At 42.6% G+C, this 24510-nt stretch overlaps 1 protein-coding gene across 1 annotated transcript in view; it reads left to right on the forward strand.

Moving 5' to 3' along the window:
- stra6 (signaling receptor and transporter of retinol STRA6) overlaps positions 1–24510 on the forward strand; it is a 56411-nt gene that overhangs the window by 22464 nt on the left and 9437 nt on the right. The window contains exons 7-16 of the mRNA XM_029751972.1: positions 3284–3409; positions 5436–5506; positions 8640–8716; positions 8806–8867; positions 12082–12244; positions 13035–13110; positions 13623–13756; positions 19175–19292; positions 19567–19668; positions 20028–20191. Of these exons, the coding sequence (XP_029607832.1) occupies positions 3284–3409; positions 5436–5506; positions 8640–8716; positions 8806–8867; positions 12082–12244; positions 13035–13110; positions 13623–13756; positions 19175–19292; positions 19567–19668; positions 20028–20191 (1093 nt within the window). The remainder of the gene's footprint in view (positions 1–3283; positions 3410–5435; positions 5507–8639; positions 8717–8805; positions 8868–12081; positions 12245–13034; positions 13111–13622; positions 13757–19174; positions 19293–19566; positions 19669–20027; positions 20192–24510) is intronic.

Here is a 24510-nt window from a genome sequence, read left to right on the forward strand (position 1 = left end):
TGGTATTTATTATATAGAATATGCTGTGTTAATGTAGCATGGTATTTATTATATAGAATATGCTGTATTAATGTAGCATGGTATTTATTATATAGAATATGCTGTATTAATGTAGCATGGTATTTATTATATAGAATATGCTGTATTAATGTAGCATGGTATTTATTATATAGAATATGCTGTGTTAATGTAGCATGGTATTTATTATATAGAATATGCTGTGTTAATGTAGCATGGTATTTATTATATAGAATATGCTGTGTTAATGTAGCATGGTATTTATTATATAGAATATGCTGTGTTAATGTAGCATGGTATTTATTATATAGAATATGCTGTGTTAATGTAGCATGGTATTTATTATATAGAATATGCTGTGTTAATGTAGCATGGTATTTATTATATAGAATATGCTGTGTTAATGTAGCATGGTATTTATTATATAGAATATGCTGTGTTAATGTAGCATGGTATTTATTATATAGAATATGCTGTGTTAATGTAGCATGGTATTTATTATATAGAATATGCTGTGTTAATGTAGCATGGTATTTATTATATAGAATATGCTGTGTTAATGTAGCATGGTATTTATTATATAGAATATGCTGTATTAATGTAGCATGGTATTTATTATATAGAATGTGCTGTATTAATGTAGCATGGTATTTATTATATAGAATGTGCTGTATTAATGTAGCATGGTATTTATTATATAGAATGTGCTGTATTAATGTAGCATGAAACTGTCCAATCACCCTCAGGTTTTATAGGCTTCAGAGGTTGGTGTGTCTCTCTCTCACAGGCTGAGATCTTACAAAGGCTGCTGACACACACACACACACACACACACACACACACACACACACACACCCCAAAGCCTTGACATCTTTATTCACTGGCGTGTTCCATCTGTCCCCGACCCAGAGGTGTTTCGGAGCCTTGGCTCTGCATGTCCGTGTCTGATTTTCAATGCTGCTTTTCTTCTCTGGCTCTCCGTAACGCTGTAGCTCTCGCTGTTGCTAAGCACTGAGCAAATTGCAAAAAAACCTAATACCTATTGATTTGAAGTGGACAAAGGAATGTCTGTCTGATTTGTCCATTGACTGTGGTGTTGTCGGTCTGCTTCTCTGGGTACCTGCTGTAGCTTGAGGCCTTGCTACCCACTTTTTTTCTTCTTCTTCAATTCATTTCCATTCAATACAACTTTATTTGAGTTGAATTGAAAAGGGCTGGAATGTAAGTCTCGACGTCTCAGGATTTATCTGCTCTGAATGATCAAGCCTCAGAGCGATTAGTCTCATGGCCCTCCAACTCTTGGTAGACAATAGTATTGTTTTTTGGGGTGTTTCTGTGTTGAATGGTTTGAATGGTCAGGGTTTGTCTGCGTTTCTGTACTGAATTGTCAAGGACTCAGAACGTTTTAGTTCTGCCTGTTGTCACAGTTAATTTCTGACAGACAGGGAACCCCAGGGCTAGCCAGCCTAAACCACATGGAGTAATGTTTTTATCGCAGCAGTGGTCTGGCACAAACCAGACCATCAGACCGGATTAGAGAGAGCACGGGACAGAAAACTGTGCTGTTGTCCAAGCCATAGTCATAGAAAATGTATTGCTATCTAGAATGTATTGCTGCCTAGAATGTATTGCTGCCTAGAATGTATTGCTGCCTAGAATGTATTGTTACCTAGAATGTATTGCTATCTAGAATGTATTGCTGCCTAGAATGTATTGTTACCTAGAATGTATTGCTATCTAGAATGTATTGTTACCTAGAATGTATTGCTGCCTAGAATGTATTGTTACCTAGAATGTATTGTTACCTAGAATGTATTGCTGCCTAGAATGTATTGCTGCCTAGAATGTATTGCTGCCTAGAATGTATTGCTGCCTAGAATGTATTGTTACCTAGAATGTATTGTTACCTAGAATGTATTGCTATCTAGAATGTATTGTTACCTAGAATGTATTGCTATCTAGAATGTATTGTTACCTAGAATGTATTGTTACCTAGAATGTATTGTTACCTAGAATGTATTGTTACCTAGAATGTATTGCTGCCTAGAATGTATTGCTGCCTAGAATGTATTGCTGCCTAGAATGTATTGCTGCCTAGAATGTATTGTTACCTAGAATGTATTGTTACCTAGAATGTATTGTTACCTAGAATGTATTGCTATCTAGAATGTATTGTTACCTAGAATGTATTGCTATCTAGAATGTATTGTTACCTAGAATGTATTGTTACCTAGAATGTATTGTTACCTAGAATGTATTGTTACCTAGAATGTATTGTTACCTAGAATGTATTGCTGCCTAGAATGTATTGCTACCTAGAATGTATTGTTACCTAGAATGTATTGTTACCTAGAATGTATTGCTGCCTTGAATGTATTGTTACCTAGAAGGTATTGTTACCTAGAATGTATTGTTACCTAGAATGTATTGTTACCTAGAATGTATTGCTATCTAGAATGTATTGTTACCTAGAATGTATTGCTATCTAGAATGTATTGTTACCTAGAATGTATTGCTATCTAGAATGTATTGTTACCTAGAATGTATTGCTATCTAGAATGTATTGTTACCTAGAATGTATTGTTACCTAGAATGTATTGTTACCTAGAATGTATTGTTACCTAGAATGTATTGCTATCTAGAATGTATTGTTACCTAGAATGTATTGTTACCTAGAATGTATTGCTATCTAGAATGTATTGTTACCTAGAATATATTGTTACCTAGAATGTATTGCTATCTAGAATGTATTGCTATCTAGAATGTATTGTTACCTAGAATGTGCTATTATTGCTTGCCTGATACATTCACCCTTAGGTTTCACTGTTTTCCATTTTTAAACAGGAAAACATTGCCCATCTATAAGTCATATTTCTATCTCCTTATAGTAAAACCCACCATTTTAGGTGTTCTTCTTTTACAGTTCTCTTGAAAGTGTCTCTTGATAAGTCCGATAACTATTATCTTAACAGATCTATAAGCCATATTTCTGTCTGTAATACAGATCTATAAGTCAAACAGTTTGTCAGTCTGTATTGCAGCTCTGTAAGTCATGTTTCTGTCTGTATTGCAGATCTATAAGTCATGCTTCTGTCTGTATTGCAGATCTATAAGTCATGCTTCTGTCTGTATTGCAGATCTATAAGTCATGCTTCTGTCTGTATTGCAGATCTATAAGTCATGCTTCTGTCTGTATTGCAGATCTATAAGTCATGCTTCTGTCTGTATTGCAGATCTATAAGTCATGCTTCTGTCTGTATTGCAGATCTATAAGTACTACTCCCTGTTGGCCAGCCTGCCCCAGGTCTGTTGCCTGGCCTTCCTCAGTTTCCAGTATCCTCTGCTGCTGTTCAAGGGCCTGAAGAGGACAGAGAAAACCACCGCTGGCGAGGTGAGTGGGAGACCAGCCCTGTGTGAGTGGGCTGGGAGACCAGCCCTGTGTGAGTGGGCTGGGAAACCAGCCCTGTGTGAGTGGGCTGGGAGACCAGCCCTGTGTGAGTGGGCTGAGACCAGCCCTGTGTGAGCGGGCTGAGACACCAGCCCTGTGTGAGCGGGCTGGGAGACCAGCCCTGTGTGAGTGGGCTGAGACACCAGCCCTGTGTGAGTGGGCTGAGACACCAGCCCTGTGTGAGTGGGCTGAGACACCAGCCCTGTGTGAGTGGGCTGAGACACCAGCCCTGTGTGAGTGGGCTGAGACACCAGCCCTGTGTGAGTGGGCTGAGACACCAGCCCTGTGTGAGTGGGCTGAGACACCAGCCCTGTGTGAGTGGGCTGAGACACCAGCCCTGTGTGAGCGGGTTAACTATCCACACAGGTAGACCAGAGTATTAGGTAGCATCCCATATATCAGTTTCAGTTGAGGCTGGCTTACAGTTAGACAGATGTACATCCCAGCAAACATATATTTTAGTCCCAAAACTGTACTTTTTTATTAAAAACATTCTAATAATCATGAATTAGCTTTATTTTCCAGCATCAGATTAAGGAGTCAGGGTTTTGGGCCGTCACCTCTCAATAGAAATATGTCTATAAACAATGACTTTGTATTATATAAATATAACTATGTGTTTGTTATTGCCTTGGATTGAATGAGAACACATGATGTAAAAAGAAAATATCCCACATTTGGAGTATAACTGTTTGTTTTGGGGGCTGCAATTTGCACCACTTCTGTAGATTCCCCCCCCCCCCCCACATATGGAGAACAGGGTGCCCCCTGGGACACAGTCCTGATCGTAGTAATCTGCTCTGATGTAATTGGTTTAGGTTATGCTACTGATCAGGTTATGAATGACAGGTTGTGTAGTCGTTGTTCCCACAGAGGAAGTAACAATACTGCTGTTCATTACGATGATCCTCTCAGACTGGCCTTGAGGTCCTGACCGCTGACAGGCCAAACATCCTGTGTTTTATTACTACAGGACCTGAGCAGCAGGACAACATCCTGTGTTTTATTACTACAGGACCTGAGCAGCAGGACAACATCCTGTGTTTTATTACTACAGGACCTGAGCAGCAGGACAACATCCTGTGTTTTATTACTACAGGACCTGAGCAGCAGGACAACATCCTGTGTTTTATTACTACAGGACCTGAGCAGCAGGATAACATCCTGTGTTTTATTACTACAGGACCTGAGCAGCAGGACAACATCCTGTGTTTTATTACTACAGGACCTGAGCAGCAAGATAACATCCTGTGTTTTATTACTACAGGACCTGAGCAGCAGGACAACATCCTGTGTGTTTTATTACTACAGGACCTGAGCAGCAGGACAACATCCTGTGTGTTTTATTACTACAGGACCTGAGCAGCAGGACAACATCCTGTGTGTTTTATTACTACAGGACCTGAGCAGCAGGACAACATCCTGTGTGTTTTATTACTACAGGACCTGAGCAGCAGGACAACATCCTGTGTGTTTTATTACTACAGGACCTGAGCAGCAGGACAACATCCTGTGTGTTTTATTACTACAGGACCTGAGCAGCAGGACAACATCCTGTGTGTTTTATTACTACAGGACCTGAGCAGCAGGACAACATCCTGTGTGTTTTATTACTACAGGACCTGAGCAGCAGGACAACATCCTGTGTGTTTTATTACTACAGGACCTGAGCAGCAGGACAACATCCTGTGTGTTTTATTACTACAGGACCTGAGCAGCAGGACAACATCCTGTGTGTTTTATTACTACAGGACCTGAGCAGCAGGACAACATCCTGTGTGTTTTATTACTACAGGACCTGAGCAGCAGGACAACATCCTGTGTGTTTTATTACTACAGGACCTGAGCAGCAGGACAACATCCTGTGTGTTTTATTACTACAGGACCTGAGCAGCAGGACAACATCCTGTGTGTTTTATTACTACAGGACCTGAGCAGCAGGATAACATCCTGTGTTTTATTACTACAGGACCTGAGCAGCAGCTACTACAATGACTACGTCAAGAATATACTAAAGAAGAAGAAGCCTTCCAAAACCAGGTCAGAATCATTGCTTTGTTACCACATGGACTTTTTTGGGGGGCAAATCCACCTCTGTGTTAAACATCCTTCTGATATGCAATGAGCTATGACATCTCTAGAAGCAGAGGGTTCCTGGCCAGGAAGCTAACGAATGCTGCCAAGAGACAGGGTTAGGATTAGGGATGCATTCAGTAACTGGCAGGAAAAACACCTTTTATAAATAGCATGCAAATTACTTGTTGGAACAAGCAGGGGTTTCACCCTCCAAACCAGTTTAGAAAGAGGAACCTTATTCGAGCTGATACGCTTTTTATATCAGATAGTCCTTTTTCCAATGGAGCTCAGAATAGCCAGACACCATGCACCTACATGAATATCCATTATAGTAACCCATCCTGGCCAGAAACCATGCACATACATGTTCTAGAATAGAGCGTTCTTTGCTCCATGGAATGACTCTAAAGAACGCTCTATTCTAGAATGCTCCATGGAATGACTCTGTATTCTAGAATAGAGCGTTCTTTAGAGTCATTCCATGGAGCATTCTAGAATAGAGCGTTCTTTCCAGAGTCATTCCATGGAGCATTCTAGAATAGAGCGTTCTTTCCAGAGTCATTCCATGGAGCATTCTAGAATAGAGCGTTCTTTTCAGAGTCATTCCATGGGGCTTTCTAGAATAGAGCGTTCTTTCCAGAGTCATTCCATGGAGCATTCTAGAATAGAGCGTTCTTTCCAGAGTCATTCCATGGAGCATTCTCAGAACAGTCTCACTGAAACATCTCCACATAAAGGAAAAGTCCCACTGTCAATGTTGTTGATCCACTAACCTAATTGACAGACTGAAAAGAAGGAAGATTGTACAGAATAAAAATATTGCAAAACATGCAATGAGAGGAGGATAAGAGAGCGGGAGGAGAGGAGGATAAGAGAGCGGGAGGAGAGGAGGATAAGAGAGCGGGAGGAGAGGAGGATAAGAGAGCGGGAGGAGAGGAGGATAAGAGAGCGGGAGGAGAGGAGGATAAGAGAGCGGGAGGAGAGGAGGATAAGAGAGCGGGAGGAGAGGAGGATAAGAGAGCGGGAGGAGAGGAGGATAAGAGAGCGGGAGGAGAGGAGGATAAGAGAGCGGGAGGAGAGGAGGATAAGAGAGCGGGAGGAGAGGAGGATAAGAGAGCGGGAGGGGAGGAGGATAAGAGAGCGGGAGGGGAGGAGGAAAAGAGGAGAGGAGGAAAGGAGGAGAGGAGGAAAGGGGAAAGGAGGATTGGAAAGGTTGTTAAATAGTTTTTCTGATGGCATCACTGTGACTCACAGGAGATAGTGTTTCCTATTGGCTGGAAACCCTTTGGGCTTTACCAGGAAGTGACCACACTGGGAGATATGATCATACAGTAGGAAGATTATGTCACAGTTACATAGGAACAATATGTGTTCTGTATGGACATGGGTCATGATGTCATCCATGCACAGAGCATGTTACATTGTTGTCTTTGATCTAAAAAGCATTTAAAAACATAATCAGTACAGAGCTTTCAGAAGGTATTCACACCCATTGAATTATTCCACATTCTGTTTTTGTTACACCCTTAATTCAAAATGGATTAAATATTTTTATTTTCCAACAATATACACACAATACCCCATAATGACAAATTGAAACATGTTTTTAATAATTAGTGTATGGGATAAAAACAAAATGTGCACCTCTTGGGGTCCAGAGGACCGAGTTTGGGAAACGCTGTCTTAATGTTTTGTATACTCAGTGTATATGAGTCTTTGGTTGCATTTACTCAGACACAGCTGATCTAATTGGACAAAGTCCCATTTGGGGGAAAAAAAATATTAAAATTGGGAAAGACAGAGTGAGAGTCGAAACACCAGGTCCAGGACAAGTGAACAGGTCAGGGTTCGAAAGCCGCAGGCAGAACAGGAGAAACTGGATCAGCAGCACGACCAGGTGGACTGGGGACGGGGACAGCCAGGAGTCATCAGGTCAGGTAGTTTGCAATAATAGTGTTTAATATGATTTTTGAATGACGACCTCATCTCTGTACACCACATACAATTATCTGTAAGGTCCAGTGGTGTAAAATACTTCAGTAAAAATACTTTAAAGTTTTTGGGGGATATCTGTACTTTACTTTACTATTTATATTTTTAACAACTTTTACTGTTACTTCACTACATTCCTAAAGAACATAATGTACTTTTTGCTCCATCCATTTTTCCTGACACCCAAAACTAATCATTACATTTTGAATGCTTAGCAGGACAGAAAAATGGTCCAATTCACACACCTATGAAGAGAACATCCCTGGTCATCCCTACTGCCTCCGACCTGACCGACTCACTAAACACAAATGTTTAGTTTGTAAATTATGTCTGAGTGTTGGTGTGTGCCCCTGGCTATCCGTAAATATATATATTTTATAAATCGTTTGCTTAACATAAGAAATGTGAAAAGATGTATACTGTTACTTTTGATGCTTAAGTATATTCAAAACCGAAAACTTTTACTTTTACCTAAGTAGTATTTACCTGGTTAACTTTCATTTTTACTTGAGTTATTTTCTATTGTATCTTTACTTTTACTCAAGTATGACAATTGAGGGCTTTTTCCACCACTGGTAAGGTCCCTCTGTCGAGCAATGAATTTCAAACACAGATTCAACCACAAAGAGTTTTTCCAATGCCTCGCAAAGAAGGGTACCTATTGGTAGATGGGTAAAAAAAAAAGAAGCAGACTTGAATATCCTTTAGAGCATGGTGAAGTTAATAATTACACTATGGATGGTGTATCAATACACCCAGTCACTACAAAGATACAGGCGTCCTTTAATCAGTTGCCGGAGAGGAAGGAAACTGCTCAGGGATTTCACAATGAGGCCGATGGGGATTTTAAAACAGTTACAGAGTTTAACGGCTGTGATTAGGAGAAAACTGAGGATGGATCAACAACATTGTAGTTACTCCACAATACTAACCTAAATGACAGACTGAAAAGAAGGAAGCCTATACAGAACAAAAATATTGCAAAACATGCTTTCTGAGTCCACGTCCCGACGAATGGAGGCTGTTCAACTCAATATCAGGAAGGTGTTCTTAATGAATGTTTTGTACGCTTCGGTGTAAGTAACCCGTCTGTCTCTTCCCTCAGTACAAGCACAGAGAAGCCCACACTGGTGGAGAGGATAACTGATGCAGTTAAGTCCTATATCTACACACCAGAGGAAGGTAACTTATATCTGTTTCTACTGTATTAGCAGCCTACATTTACTGTCTAAATCCTGCTAACGTTTTTTTCATTTCTTTTCACTGTGCAGTTTTCCGGTTTCCCCTGAAGCTGGCGATATCTGGAGTAGTGTCATTTACTGCTCTTTACCAGGTACTAATGATTTACCCTAACCTACATCACTGCATTACCCTAACCTACACCACTGTATTAGTCTAACCTACACCACTGTATTAGTCTAACCTACACCACTGTATTAGTCTAACCTACATCACTGTATTAGTCTAACCTACACCACTGTATTACCCTAACCTACACCACTGTATTACCCTAACCTACACCACTGTATTACCCTAACCTACACCACTGTATTAGTCTAACCTACACCACTGTATTACCCTAACCTACACCACTGTATTACCCTACCCTACACAACTGTATCAGTCTAACCTACACCACTGTATTAGTCTAACCTACACCACTGTATTAGTCTAACCTACACCACTGTATTACCCTAACCTACACCACTGTATTAGTCTAACCTACACCACTGTATTAGTCTAACCTACACCACTGTATTAGTCTAACCTACACCACTGTATTAGTCTAACCTACACCACTGTATTACCCTAACCTACACCACTGTATTACCCTAACCTACACCGCTGTATTACCCTAACCTACACCGCTGTATTACCCTAACCTACACCGCTGTATTACCCTAACCTACACCGCTGTATTACCCTAACCTACACCGCTGTATTACCCTAACCTACACCGCTGTATTACCCTAACCTACACCGCTGTATTAGTCTAACCCACACCGCTGTATTAGTCTAACCCACACCGCTGTATTAGTCTAACCCACACCGCTGTATTAGTCTAACCCACACCGCTGTATTAGTCTAACCTACACCACTGTATTAGTCTAACCTACACCACTGTATTAGTCTAACCTACACCACTGTATTAGTCTAACCTACACCACTGTATTACCCTAACCTACACCACTGTATTACCCTAACCTACACCACTGTATTACCCTAACCTACACCACTGTATTAGTCTAACCTACACCACTGTATTACCCTAACCTACACCACTGTATCAGTCTAACCTACACCACTGTATCAGTCTAACCTACACCACTGTATTAGTCTAACCTACACCACTGTATTAGTCTAACCTACACCACTGTATTACCCTAACCTACACCACTGTATTACCCTAACCTACACCACTGTATTAGTCTAACCTACACCACTGTATTAGTCTAACCTACACCACTGTATTAGTCTAACCTACACCACTGTATTAGTCTAACCTACACCACTGTATTAGTCTAACCTACACCACTGTATTAGTCTAACCTACACCACTGTATTAGTCTAACCTACACCACTGTATTAGTCTAACCTACACCATTGTATTACCCTAACCTACACCATTGTATTACCCTAACCTACACCACTGTATTACCCTAACCTACACCACTGTATTACCCTAACCTACACCACTGTATTACCCTAACCTACACCACTGTATTACCCTAACCTACACCACTGTATTACCCTAACCTACACCACTGTATTACCCTAACCTACACCGCTGTATTACCCTAACCTACACCGCTGTATTACCCTAACCTACACCGCTGTATTACCCTAACCTACACCGCTGTATTACCCTAACCTACACCGCTGTATTAGTCTAACCTACACCGCTGTATTACCCTAACCTACACCGCTGTATTACCCTAACCCACACCGCTGTATTACCCTAACCTACACCACTGTATTAGTCTAACCTACACCACTGTATTAGTCTAACCTACACCACTGTATTAGTCTAACCTACACCACTGTATTAGTCTAACCTACACCACTGTATTAGTCTAACCTACACCACTGTATTACCCTACCCTACACCACTGTATTACCCTACCCTACACCACTGTATTAGTCTAACCTACACCACTGTATTACCCTAACCTACACCACTGTATTACCCTAACCTACACCACTGTATTACCCTAACCTACACCACTGTATTACCCTAACCTACACCACTGTATTAGTCTAACCTACACCACTGTATTACCCTAACCTACACCACTGTATTAGTCTAACCTACACCACTGTATTAGTCTAACCTACACCACTGTATTAGTCTAACCTACACCACTGTATTACCCTAACCTACACCACTGTATTACCCTAACCTACACCACTGTATTAGTCTAACCTACACCACTGTATTAGTCTAACCTACACCACTGTATTAGTCTAACCTACACCACTGTATTACCCTAACCTACACCACTGTATTACCCTAACCTACACCACTGTATTACCCTAACCTACACCACTGTATTACCCTAACCTACACCACTGTATTACCCTAACCTACACCACTGTATTAGTCTAACCTACACCACTGTATTAGTCTAACCTACACCACTGTATTACCCTAACCTACACCACTGTATTACCCTAACCTACACCACTGTATTAGTCTAACCTACACCACTGTATTAGTCTAACCTACACCACTGTATTAGTCTAACCCACACCACTGTATTAGTCTAACCTACACCACTGTATTAGTCTAACCTACACCACTGTATTAGTCTAACCCACACCACTGTATTAGTCTAACCTACACCACTGTATTACCCTAACCTACACCACTGTATTACCCTAACCTACACCACTGTATTAGTCTAACCCACACCACTGTATTAGTCTAACCTACACCACTGTATTAGTCTAACCCACACCACTGTATTAGTCTAACCTACACCACTGTATTACCCTAACCTACACCACTGTATTACCCTAACCTACACCACTGTATTAGTCTAACCTACACCACTGTATTAGTCTAACCTACACCACTGTATTAGTCTAACCCACACCACTGTATTAGTCTAACCTACACCACTGTATTAGTCTAACCTACACCACTGTATTACCCTAACCTACACCACTGTATTACCCTAACCCATATTGTATTAGTCTATTATTTTAACCTGCATGAATGTGGTAGTATTTTTTAGTCTAACCTAATCTAGTAGTCTATCAAATGATTATTATAGGTACTAATCTAGTAATCTATCAGATTATTGTTATTATTATGATAGGTTCTAATCTAGTAGTCTATCAAATGATTATTATAGGTTCTAATCTAGTAATCTATCAGATTATTATTATTATTATTATGATAGGTTCTAATCTAGTAGTCTATCAGATTATTATGACAGGTACTAATCTAGTAATCCAACCTGCTGTAATATCAACACCATGGTGATAGTGTAGCAGCTCTCCGTTTCCTATTTCCTGTATTCACTGTACTTCCTGTTACTCAGATGGCTTTGGTGTTTGTGGCTAGCGTGGTGCCGACGCTCCAGATTGTCCGTCAAGGCGTCAACGAAGACATCGCCTTCCTACTGGCCGGTTTCAACATTGTATTATCAGAGGACAGGGCCGAAGTGGTTCGGATAGTGGTCCACTACATGTGGTGTGTAGAAGGTGAGTTAGGATACATAGTCAATTACTACATGTGGTGTGTAGAAGGTGAGTTAGGATACATAGTCAATTACTACATGTGGTGTGTAGAAGGTGAGTTAGGATACATAGTCAATTACTACATGTGGTGTGTAGAAGGTGAGTTAGGATACATAGTCAATTACTACATGTGGTGTGTAGAAGGTGAGTTGGTTGTAACGGTCGTCGTGGACCAAGCCGAGTGCTCATTTTATTAACTTTATTAGAACAACGTAACAGACAAAAACAAGAAAACGATCGAACAAACAGTGTTGCAGGCTAAACACACACACAGCAGTACAACAACTTCCCACAAAGGGACAGGTGAAAACAGGGCTACCTAAGTATGACTCTCAATCAGCGACAACGATGTACAGCTGTTCCTGATTGAGAGCCATGCCAGGCCAACACAAAGTAATACACAACATAGAAACACCATAGAAATACAAAACAAGAACATTACCCAAAAATCCCGGAACACATAAATCAAACACCCTTCTTACATGAATACATATCCCGTTAAACCCCGAACCTCATAAAACAAATACCCCCTTGCCACGTCCTGACCAAACTACAATAACCAATAACCCCTTATACTGGTCAGGACATGACAATTAGGATACATAGTCCATCACTACATCCGGAACTGCTGAACTGCATCATGTTGTTTCACATTGAATAGTGTCCTAATCAGCAGATGTCAGAAAGTGTTGAATTAATGTGAACCTGTCCTAGGAAATGTAGTTGACCTCTGTGGTGATGTGTGTGTTGGCAGTGTGCTACCTCTCTGCGATAACCCTGTCCTGCTCCGTGAACCTGGTCATGCTGATGAGGTCCATGGTCCTGCACCGGTGAGCACGAGCCTTACACACACACACACACACCATTCCTCTCTCTCTCGCTCTCGCTCTCGCTCTCTCGTCACCCCCTGCCCTATGTCTGTCTTGTACACTATGAACATGTTCAACATAATGGTTAAATTAGGACAATTAGTCCGTCTAGCTATTGCAGTCACACAGATGCAGAAAGAGCTGTTTGGATAAGAAAGGACAGTTAGGCCATTATGCTAGAGATAATGACATATTAAAAGAAATAGGATTTTAAATCGAATTGCGTGAAGCTAATTTAATGTTCCACAGCCGCACATTCATTTAGCCCTGCTCGTGTGTGTGTGACCGTCTGTGTGTGTGTGTGACCGTCTGTGTGTGTGTGTGTGTGTGTGTGTGTGTGACCGGCTGTCTTATGTATAGAGCTGTTATAACCCTGCTATAACCGTTTAACAGGTCTAACCTAAAGGGGCTGTATAGAGGAGACGTCTATAATGTCTTAGAACTGTTATAACCCTGCTATAACTGTTTTACAGGTCTAACCTAAAGGGGCTGTATAGAGGAGACATCTATAATGTTTATAACTGCCAGAGGAATATCAGACCGTCTCGTCCTGCTCTGGTCTGCTGGATGGGATTCACCAGCTTCCAGTCTGCTCACATCTGCTTAGGTAAAACACCTGCTCACACCTGCTCAGGTAAAACACCTGCTCAGGTAAAACACCTACTCACATCTGCTTAGGTAAAACACCTGCTCACACCTGCTCAGGTACAACACCTGCTCACATCTGCTCAGTTAAAACACCTGCTCAGTTAAAACACCTGCTCAGGTAAAACACCTGCTCAGGTACAACACCTGCTCACACCTGCTTAGGTAAAACACCTGCTCACATCTACTCAGGTAAAACACCTGCTCAGGTAAAACACCTGCTCAGGTAAAACACCTGCTCACATCTGCTCAGGTAAAACACCTGCTCACACCTGCTCAGGTAAAACACCTGCTCACACCTGCTCAGGTAAAACACCTGCTCACACCTGCTCAGGTAAAACACCTGCTCACATCTGCTCAAGTAAAACACCTGCTCACATCTGCTCAGGTAAAACACCTGCTCAGGTAAAACACCTGCTCAGGTAAAACACCTGCTCAGGTAAAACACCTGCTCAGGTAAAACACCTGCTCACACCTGCTTAGGAAAAACACCTGCTCACACCTGCTTAGGTAAAACACCTGCTCACACCTGCTTAGGTAAAACACCTGCTCACACCTGCTCAGGTAAAACACCTGCTCACACCTGCTCAGGTAAAACACCTGCTCACACCTGCTTAGGTAAAACACCTGCTCACACCTGCTTAGGTAAAACACCTGCTCACACCTGCTTAGGTAAAACACCTGCTCACACCTGCTTAGGTACAACACCTGCTCACACCTGCTTAGGTACAACACCTGCTCACACCTGCTTAGGTAAAACACCTGCTCACACCTGCTCAGGTAAAACACCTGCTCACACCTGCTCAGGTAAAACACCTGCTCACACCTGCTTAGGTAAAACACCTGCTCACACCTGCTTAGGTAAAACACCTGCTCACACCTGCTTAGGTAAAACACCTGCTCACACCTGCTTAGGTAAAACACCTGCTCACACCTGCTTAGGTAAAACACCTGCTCACACCTGCTTAGGTAAAACACCTGCTCACATCTGCTTAGGTAAAACACCTGCTCACATCTGCTTAGGTAAAACACCTGCTCACATCTGCTCAGGTACAACACCTGCTCACACCTGCTCAGTTAAAACACCTGCTCAGGTAAAACACCTGCTCACATCTGCTTAGGTAAAACACCTGCTCACATCTGCTTAGGTAAAACACCTGCTCACATCTGCTTAGGTAAAACACCTGCTCACACCTGCTCAGGTAAAACACCTGCTCAGGTAAAACACCTGCTCAGGTAAAACACCTGCTCAGGTAAAACACCTGCTCAGGTAAAACACCTGCTCAGGTAAAACACCTGCTTAGGTAAAACACCTGCTCACACCTGCTTAGGTAAAACACCTGCTCACACCTGCTCAGGTAAAACACCTGCTCACACCTGCTCAGTTAAAACACCTGCTCACACCTGCTCAGTTAAAACACCTGCTCACACCTGCTTAGGTACGACACCTGCTCACACCTGCTTAGGTACGACACCTGCTCAGGTACCACACCTGCTCACATCTGCTCAGGTACGACACCTGCTTAGGTAAAACACCTGCTCACATCTGCTCAGGTAAAACACCTGCTCACATCTGCTTAGGTAAAACACCTGCTCACATCTGCTTAGGTAAAACCCTGCTCACATCTGCTCAGGTACAACACCTGCTCAGGTACAGGGCAACACCTCATCCTGTAGTTTGGGGTCGTGGCAAAGGGCTAGAGCAAAGACATACTCTAGTTATTTTAACTTAGATGTTAAGTCCCCAATATGGTGTTGACATTTTGTGATCCAAAGTGCTGTGTGAATGCCGTAGTGTCCTATGCCTTCTAACGACAGAAAGCCCCATCTGTCTGATCTGTGCCACCACTTTCCAAGCAGAGCTGACTTGAAGTGTCAGGTTTCAGACACAGCATTGTCATAGGGAATGACATGAAACATTTTCTGGCCTTTCAGTGACAGACTTGTGAGCCCACCTTGGGGAAATAACAGCATAACAGACTAGTGAGCCCACCTTGGGGAAATAACAGAATAACAGACTAGTGAGCCCACCTTGGGGAAATAACAGAATAACAGACTAGTGAGCCCACCTTGGGGAAATAACAGAATAACAGACTAGTGAGCCCACCTTGGGGAAATAACAGAATAACAGACTAGTGAGCCCACCTTGGGGAAATAACAGAATAACAGACTAGTGAGCCCACCTTGGGGAAATAACAGAATAACAGACTAGTGAGCCCACCTTGGGGAAATAACAGAATAACAGACTAGTGAGCCCACCTTGGGGAAATAACAGAAAAACAGACTAGTGAGCCCACCTTGGGGAAATAACAGAATAACAGACTAGTGAGCCCACCTTGGGGAAATAACAGAATGACAGACTAGTGAGCCCACCTTGGGGAAATAAGTGACAGACTAGTGAGCCCACCTTGGGGAAATAACAGAATAACAGTGACAGACTAGTGAGCCCACCTTGGGGAAATAACAGTGACAGACTAGTCCAGCCATTGTGGTTTCATCTCGCTGTGATATTCACAGCTCGATTTAGAGCTCTCATCGTGAAAGCAGAAGCTCTAACGATTCTGAATTGTGTCTGAATTGACGTTTGACGTTTTTCTGTTGACAGTTATATATTGTACTGTCACTAAGTATTGTCATATCTATTTTACAGTTACAATACATTTGAAATCTTATAGTAAGTAGTTTATAATTGTCACGTCCTGACCAGTAAGGGGTCATTTTGTTATTGTAGTTTGGTCAGGACGTGACAGGGGGGTGTTTGATTTATGTGTCTTTGGTTTTTGGGTAATGTTCTATGTTGTCTATTTCTATGTTTGAATGACTATTTAGTCTATTTCTATGTTCGGGTTTTGGTTTGGCCTTCAATGGAAGCAGCTGTTCTTCGTTGCTTCTAATTGGAGGCCATATTTAAGTAGGGGGTTTTTGTCACTTCTGTTTGTGGGTAGTTATTTTCTGTGTAGCTGGTAAGCCTTATAGAACTGTTTCGTCATTGTTCACATTTATCCAAATAAAATAAGGAAGATGAGCACGATACCCGCTGCGCCTTGGTCCACTTTTTACGACGTACATGACAATAATTTGATTGTTAAGACACTGAACAAAAATACAAAAGCAACATGTAAAGTGTCCCGTTTTTCATGAGCTGAAATAATAAAAGATCCCAGAAATGTTCCAGACGCACAAAAATGCTTATTTTTCAAATTTCTCACAAAAATATTGCCAAGATAATCCATCCACCTGACAAGTGTGGCATATCAATAAGCTGATTTATACACCATGATTATCACACAAGTGCACCTTATGCTTTGGGCAATAAAAAGCCATTGTAAAATGTGCAGTTTTGTCACACAACACAATGCCACAGATGTCTCAAGTTTTGAGGGAGCAGTGCAATTGGCATGCTGACTACAGGAATGTCCAACAGAGCTGTTGCCAGAGAATTGAATGTTCATTTATCTACCATAAGCCGCCTCCAACGTTGTTTAGGAAAATGTATCAGTGCGTCCAACCGGCCTCACAACCACAGACCGCGTGTAACCACGCCAGCCCAGGACCTTCACATCCTGTTTCTTCACATGCGGGATCATCTGAGACCAGTAACCCAGACAGCTGAATAAACTGTGGGTTTGACTGCCTTGACCTAACTACAGTTCAGCGTCCTCACCAGGGTCTTGACCTGACTGCAGTTCGGCGTCGTGACCAGGGTCTTGACCTGACTACAGCTCGGCGTCGTGACCAGGGTCTTGACCTGACTGCAGTTCGGCGTCGTGACCAGGGTCTTGACCTGACTGCATTTGGGCGTCGTGACCAGGCTCTTGACCTGACTGCATTTGGGCGTCGTGACCAGGCTCTTGACCTGACTACAGCTCGGTGTCGTGACCAGGGTCTTGACCTGACTGCAGTTTGACGTCCTATCCAGGGTCTTGACCTGACTGCAGTTTGGCGTCGTGACCAGGGTCTTGACCTGACTGCAGTTTGACGTCCTATCCAGGGTCTTGACCTGACTGCAGCTCGGTGTCGTGACCAGGGTCTTGACCTGACTGCAGTTTGACGTCCTATCCAGGGTCTTGACCTGACTGCAGTTCGGCGTCGTGACCAAGTTCAGTGGCAAATACTCACCTTCGATGGCTACTGGCACGATGGAGAAGTGTCATCTTCACGGATGATCCCAGTTTAAACTGTACTGAGCAGATTGTAGCCAGCATGTATGGCGTCATGTGGGCGAGCGATTTGCTGATGTCAACGTTGTGAACAGAATGCCCCATGGTGGTGGTGGAGTTATGGTATGGACAGGCAGAAGCTACGGACAACGAACACAATTGCATTTTATCAATGGCAATTTGAGTGCATAGAGATACCGTGACGAGATCCTTTTGGCCCATTGTCGGGCCATTCATCCGCCTCCATCACCTCATGTTATGTTACAGCATGATAATGCACGGCCCCATGTCGCAAAGGATCTGTACACAATTCCTGGAAGCTGAAAATCTCCCAGTTTTTCCATGGCCTGCGTACTCACCAGACATGTCACCCATTGAGCACGTTTGGGATGCTCTGGATCGACTTGTACGACAGCGTGTTCCAGTTCCCGCGGGTACCCAGCAACTTTTCAACAGCCATTGAAGAGGAGTTGGGGACAACATTCCACAGGCCGCAATCAACATCCTGATCAACCATATGCGAAGGAGATTTATCGTGCTGCATGAGGCAATTGGTGGTCACACCAGATCCACACCCCTACGTTTTTATTAAGGTATCTGTGACCAACAGATGCATATCTGTATTCCCAGTCATGTGAAATCCATAGATTAGGGCCTAATGAATTTAAATTGACTGATATCCTTCTATGAACTGTGACTCCATCAAATCTGAAATTGTAGCACGTTGCGTTCACATTCTGTCTTCACCGAGATCCTTCATTTTGGGGTCAAATTCTGTCTTCACCGAGATCCTTCATTTTGGGGTCAAATTCTGTCTTCACCGAGATCCTTCATTTTGGGGTCACATTCTGTCTTCACTGAGATCCCAAAGGTTCCTGAGTGGCGCGGCAGTCTAAGGCAATGCATCTCAGTTCTAGAGGCGTCACTACAGACACCCTGGTTCGATTCCAGGCTGTATCACAACCGGCCGTGATTGGGAGTTCCATAGGGCAGCACACAATTTAATACGCCCGGCGTCGCCCGGGTTTTGCCGGTGTAGGCCGCCATTGTAAATAAGAATTTGTTCTTCATTGACTTGCCTAGTTAAATAAAATTAAAATCCTTCATTTCGGGGTCACATTCTCTCTTCACTGAGATCCTTCATTTTAATGTTACATTCTGTCTTTACCTGTGGGGTTGTACTGCGTATTGGGTATAAAATGCTTGAAACATCTCTCCAGGTATGCTGATCCAGACCATAGTGTTCTTCCTGTGTCTGCTGATCGCTGTGTTCCTCATCATCATCCCCATCTTCCACGGACAGAACCTCATGCTCTTCAAGGTCCTGGGGAACATGTGGTGAGTGGTGCTTCTCAGAAACTATAGCCCTACACTTCCCAATGACACTACATGATGAAACGCTTAAGTACTGCTTAAGTACTGCTTAAGTACTGGGTTATGTGTGGGTCATGTATGGGTTATGTATGTGTGGGTTATGTATGTGTGGGTTATGTATGTATGGGTTATGTATGTATGGGTTATGTATGTATGGGTTATGTATGTATGGGTTATGTATAGTTATGTATGGGTTATGTGTGGGTTATAATGTACCCCCTTTATTTCCTCTCCTCAGGCCGTTCTGGTTGATGCTGTTCTCAGTTGTAGTGGTCCAACATGTCACCACCAGGTTCTGCTTCATTAAAAAGTCTACAGGGACACGGGACCTCCACAACAGGTATGTACACTTGTGTGTGTTCTGTAGATTGACTGTGTTGTTAGGTATGATCTGGTCTCTCATTCTAGTTCTAGGATGTATCGTAGGTAGATAGGTCGTACGTTCTCTCACATAACTGACATAGCATCGCAAGCTACCCTGATCTCGCAAACTTGCATGAATGTTTCGTTGTTTGTGAGATCAGGGTGGCGTGCGAGGCCTATCAGTTAAATGTGATCGTCATGTTCAGATAGACATTAGTTTGTTATTGGTGCCAGGTGGAGACATTAGTTTGTTATTGGTGCCAGGTGGAGACATTAGTTTATTATTGGTGCCAGGTACAGATAGGTTAGATTGTTGACTCTGTGTCTCTCTCCTAGGGGTTGCCTCTTCCTGCTGACCTACCTCTTGTTCCCCGTCAATGTTCTGATTGGTGTGGTGCTGGGGGCGTGGCGGCTGGTCATCACGGCCCTGTTCAATATCGTCCACCTGGGACGCATGGACATCAGCCTCCTCAACCGCAATGTAGAGACCTTTGACCCCGGTGAGTCACTGGGATCCTCTGTGTGTATCTGGAGTTCACACTGGTGATCTAACCCATGTCCGGAAACAACCCCTGTCCTTGTCCAATCCTCTCAGATCTCCTACTCCCTAGTCTGGACGTTTACCTGTCCAATCCTTTCTTACCCCCTAGTCTGGATTTATCCCTGTCCAATCCTCTCAGATCTAATACTCCCTAGTCTGGACTTGTACCTGTCCAATCCTCTCAGATCTAATACCCCCTAGTCTGGACGTTTACCTGTCCAATCCTCTCAGATCTAATACCCCCTAGTCTGGACGTTTACCTGTCCAATCCTCTCAGATCTAATACTCCCTAGTCTGGACTTGTACCTCTCCAATCCTCTCAGAGCTCTACAAGGGGCTAGGGGCTAGGGGCTAGGGGCTAGGGGTTAGGGGCTAGGGGCTAGGGGCTAGGGGTTAGGGGCTAGGGGCTAGGGGTTGTTTCTGGACAGAGCCCATTTAACTAATACATCTACATTCCTTCTACTACATAAATCCTATACATTCACATGGCCGATTTGAATGCAATCAAATTAGCTTCTCAGTGATCAAATTATATTTCAACAAAATGTTTCAGGAATTCGTATCTGTTTCTAACTACAGAAAATATTTCAGAACGTTCTGATATGGTGGGTTTTGAAGTCTACTTTTCTTGTGCTTATTTGAGGTGGAATGACTCCATCCTCTTACAATTTCTCTTTAATTGAGCCTAACCCTTTAAAGTTAGTGTTTTAATGTGTGCAACCACTAAGAACCACAGGAGGTTGGTGGCAGATTCATTGGGAAGGACTGGCTCGTGGTAACGACTGGAGCGGAATAGGTGGAACGGTACCAAATACATCAAACGCATGGTTTCCATGGTTTCCAGGGGTTTGATGCCGTTCCATTTGCTCCGTTCTGGACGTTATGAGCCGTTCTTCCCCTCAGCAGCTTCCTGTGCTAAGAACAGTCCACTAAAGGAATGGATAGGTTTCACCATTTAGTGTTACAATGTCTTCTCTTTAGAGAATTGTATCTAGTTTCAGACACACAATTATATTATTTGAACCAATATGTAGGCTAATAGCCAGAAGTCATTTTCACCTTTTGAAATGTGTTTTTTTTCTCTCTGTCCCTCAAGGATACTCTCACCATAGTGTTAAGTAAAATGGACCAATTTTCTCTGAATAAATGAATAAATGCATTTATAGAGTTCCCACTTTGAGGACAGAAATAGGGTTGTGTCCCAAATGGCACCCTATTCCCGTAATAGTGCACTAGCTGTGACCATCCAATAGGTTTCTCCTCCACTTCACAATGCTGGGAGCAGAAACCCTCATATCCCGATTCTCTAGTCTGTGAAACCGTTATCCCCATGTTTTGCTACAGCATTGTGATTGCAGTCCAATCTCAAAGTGCTGCAGCTATGAGACGTCCCAAATAGCACCCTATTTCTGATAGGGCTCTGGTCCAAAGTAGTGCACTACATAGGGAAATAGGGTTCTGGTCCAAAGTAGTGCACTACATAGGGAATGGGGTGCCATTACATTAAAGCCTTATTCTAAAATTGATTAAATAAAACATTCGTCATCAATCTACACACAATACCCCATGATGACAAGGTAAAAACAGGTTTTTAGAAATGTAGCTAATGTATTAAAAGTCAAAACAGAAATGCCTTATATTTAGACCCTTTGCTATGAGACTGTAAATTGAGCTCAGGTGCATCCTGTTTCCATTGCTCATCCTTGAGATGTTTCTACAACTTGATTGGAGTCCACCTGTGGTAAATTCAATTGATTGGACATGATTTGGAAAGGCACAAATCTGTCTATAACGTCCCACAGTTGACAGTGCATGCCAGAGCAAAAACCAAGCCATGAGGTCGAAGGAATTGTCAGAAGAGCTCAAAGAAAGGATTGTGTCGAGACACAGATCTGGGGAAAGGAGCCATAAAATTTCTGCAGCATTGAAGGTCCCCAAGAACACAGTGGCCTCCATCAATCTTAAATGAAAGAAGTTTGGAACCAACAAGACTCTTCCTAGAGCTGGCCGCCCGGCCAAACTGAGCAATCGGGGGAGAAGGGCCTTGGTCAGGGAGGTGACTAAGAACCCGATGGTCACTCTGACAGAGCACCAGAGTTCCTCTGTGGAGATGGGAGAACATTCCTGAATGACAACAATCTCTGCAGCACTCCACCAATTAGACCTTATGATAGAAGGCACATGACAGCCCACTTGGAGTTTAGCAAAAGGCAAATAAAGGACTCTCAGACCATGAGAAACAAGATTCTCTGATTTGATGAAACCAAGATTGAACTCTTTGGCATGAATGCCAAGTGTCACGTCTGGAGGAAACCTGGAACCATCCCTACGGTGAAGCATGGTGGTGGCAGCCTCATGCTGTGGGGATGTTTTTCAACGGCAGGGACTAGGAGACTAGTCAGGATCAAGGGAAAGATGAACAGAGCAAAGTACAGCGAGATCCTTGATGAAAACCTGCTCCAGAGCGCTCAGGACCCCAGACTGGGGTGAAGGTTCACCTTCCAACAGGACAACGACCCTAAGAACACAGCCAAGACAATGCAGGACTGGCTTCAGGGTCCCTGAATGTCCTTGAGTGGCCCAGTCAGTGCCCGGACTTGAACATTGCATCTCCGGAAAGACCTAAAAATAGCTGTGCAGCGATGCTCCCCATCCAACCTGACAGACCTTGAGAGAATTTGCAGAGAAGAATGGGAGAAACTCCCCAAATACAGGTGTGCCAAGCTTGTAGCGTCATCGCTGCCAAAGGTGCTTCAACAAAGTACTGAGGGTCTGAATAAGTAAATGTGGTATTTAAAAAGATATATAATTTGCAAACATTTCTAAAAACCTGTGTTTGCTTTGTCATTATGGGGTGTGTAGATTGATGAGGGGAAAAAGCAATAAGATTGATTTTAGAATAAGGCTGTAATATAACAAAATGCACTGTATATACAGTTGAAGTGGGAAGTTTACATCCACTTAGGTTGGAGTCATTAAAACCCATTTTTCAACCACTCCACAAACTTCTTGTTAACAAACTATAGTTTTGGCAAGTCGGTTAGGACATCTACTTTGTGCATGACACAAGTAATTTTTCCAACAATTGTTTACAGACAGATTATTTCACTTATAATTCACTGTATCACAATTCCAGTGGGTCAGAAGTTTACATACACTAAGTTGACTGTGCCTTTAAACAGCTTGGAAAATACCCCAAAATTATGTCATGGCTTTAGAAGCTTCTGATAGGCTAATTGACATCATTTGAGTTAAATGGAGGTGTACCTGTGGATGTATTTCAAGGCCTACCTTCAAACTCAGTGCCTCTTTGCTTGACATCATGGGAAAATCAAAAGAAATCAGCCAAGACCTCAGAAAAAAAATTGTAGACCTCCACAAGAACTGAAAAAGCGTCTGCAAGCAAGGAGGCCTATAAACCTGACTCAGTTACACCAGCTCTATCAGGAGGAATGGGCCAAAATTCACTCAACTTATTGTGGAAGGCTACCCGAAACGTTTGACCCAAGTTAAACAATTTAAAGGCAACGTTACCAAATACTAATTGAGTGTATGTAAACTTCTGACCCACTTGGAATGAGATGAAAAAAATGAAAGATGAAATAAATCACTCTTTCTACTATTATTCTGACATTTCACATTCTTAAAAAATAAAGTGGTGATCCTAACTGACCTAAAACAGGCAATTCTTACTTGGATTAAATGTCAGGAATTGTGAAAAATGAGTTTAAATGTATTTAACTAAGGTGTATGTAAACTTCCTACTTCAACAGTACCAGTCAAATTTTTGGACATACCTAGTCATTCCAGGGGTTTTCTTTGTTTTTACTATTTTCTACATTGTAGAATAATAGTGAAGACATCAACACTATGAAATAACATGTATGGAATCATGTAGTAATTATTATTTTATTTCACCAGGTGAGTTGACTGAGAAGACATTCTCATTTACAGCAACGACCTGGGGAATAGTTACAGGGGAGAGGAGGGGGATGAATGAGCCAATTGTAAACTGGGGATGATTAGGTGACCATGATGGTATGAGGCCCAGATTGGGAATTTAGCCAGGACACCAGGGTTAACACCCCTACTCTAACGATAAGGACCATGGGATCTTTAATGACCTCAGAGAGTCAGGACACCCGTTTAACGTCCCATCTGAAAGACGACACTAAAAGTGTGAAACAAATCAAAAGACTCTTCAAAGTAGCCACCCTCGACTTGATGACCCACAAACAAAAAAAACCTTGCAGTTTACTTTTTTTTACACTTCTAGCT

Source organism: Salmo trutta, chromosome 4 (genome assembly GCF_901001165.1).
Source record: "Salmo trutta chromosome 4, fSalTru1.1, whole genome shotgun sequence".
In the NCBI taxonomy this organism is placed as follows: domain Eukaryota; kingdom Metazoa; phylum Chordata; class Actinopteri; order Salmoniformes; family Salmonidae; genus Salmo; species Salmo trutta.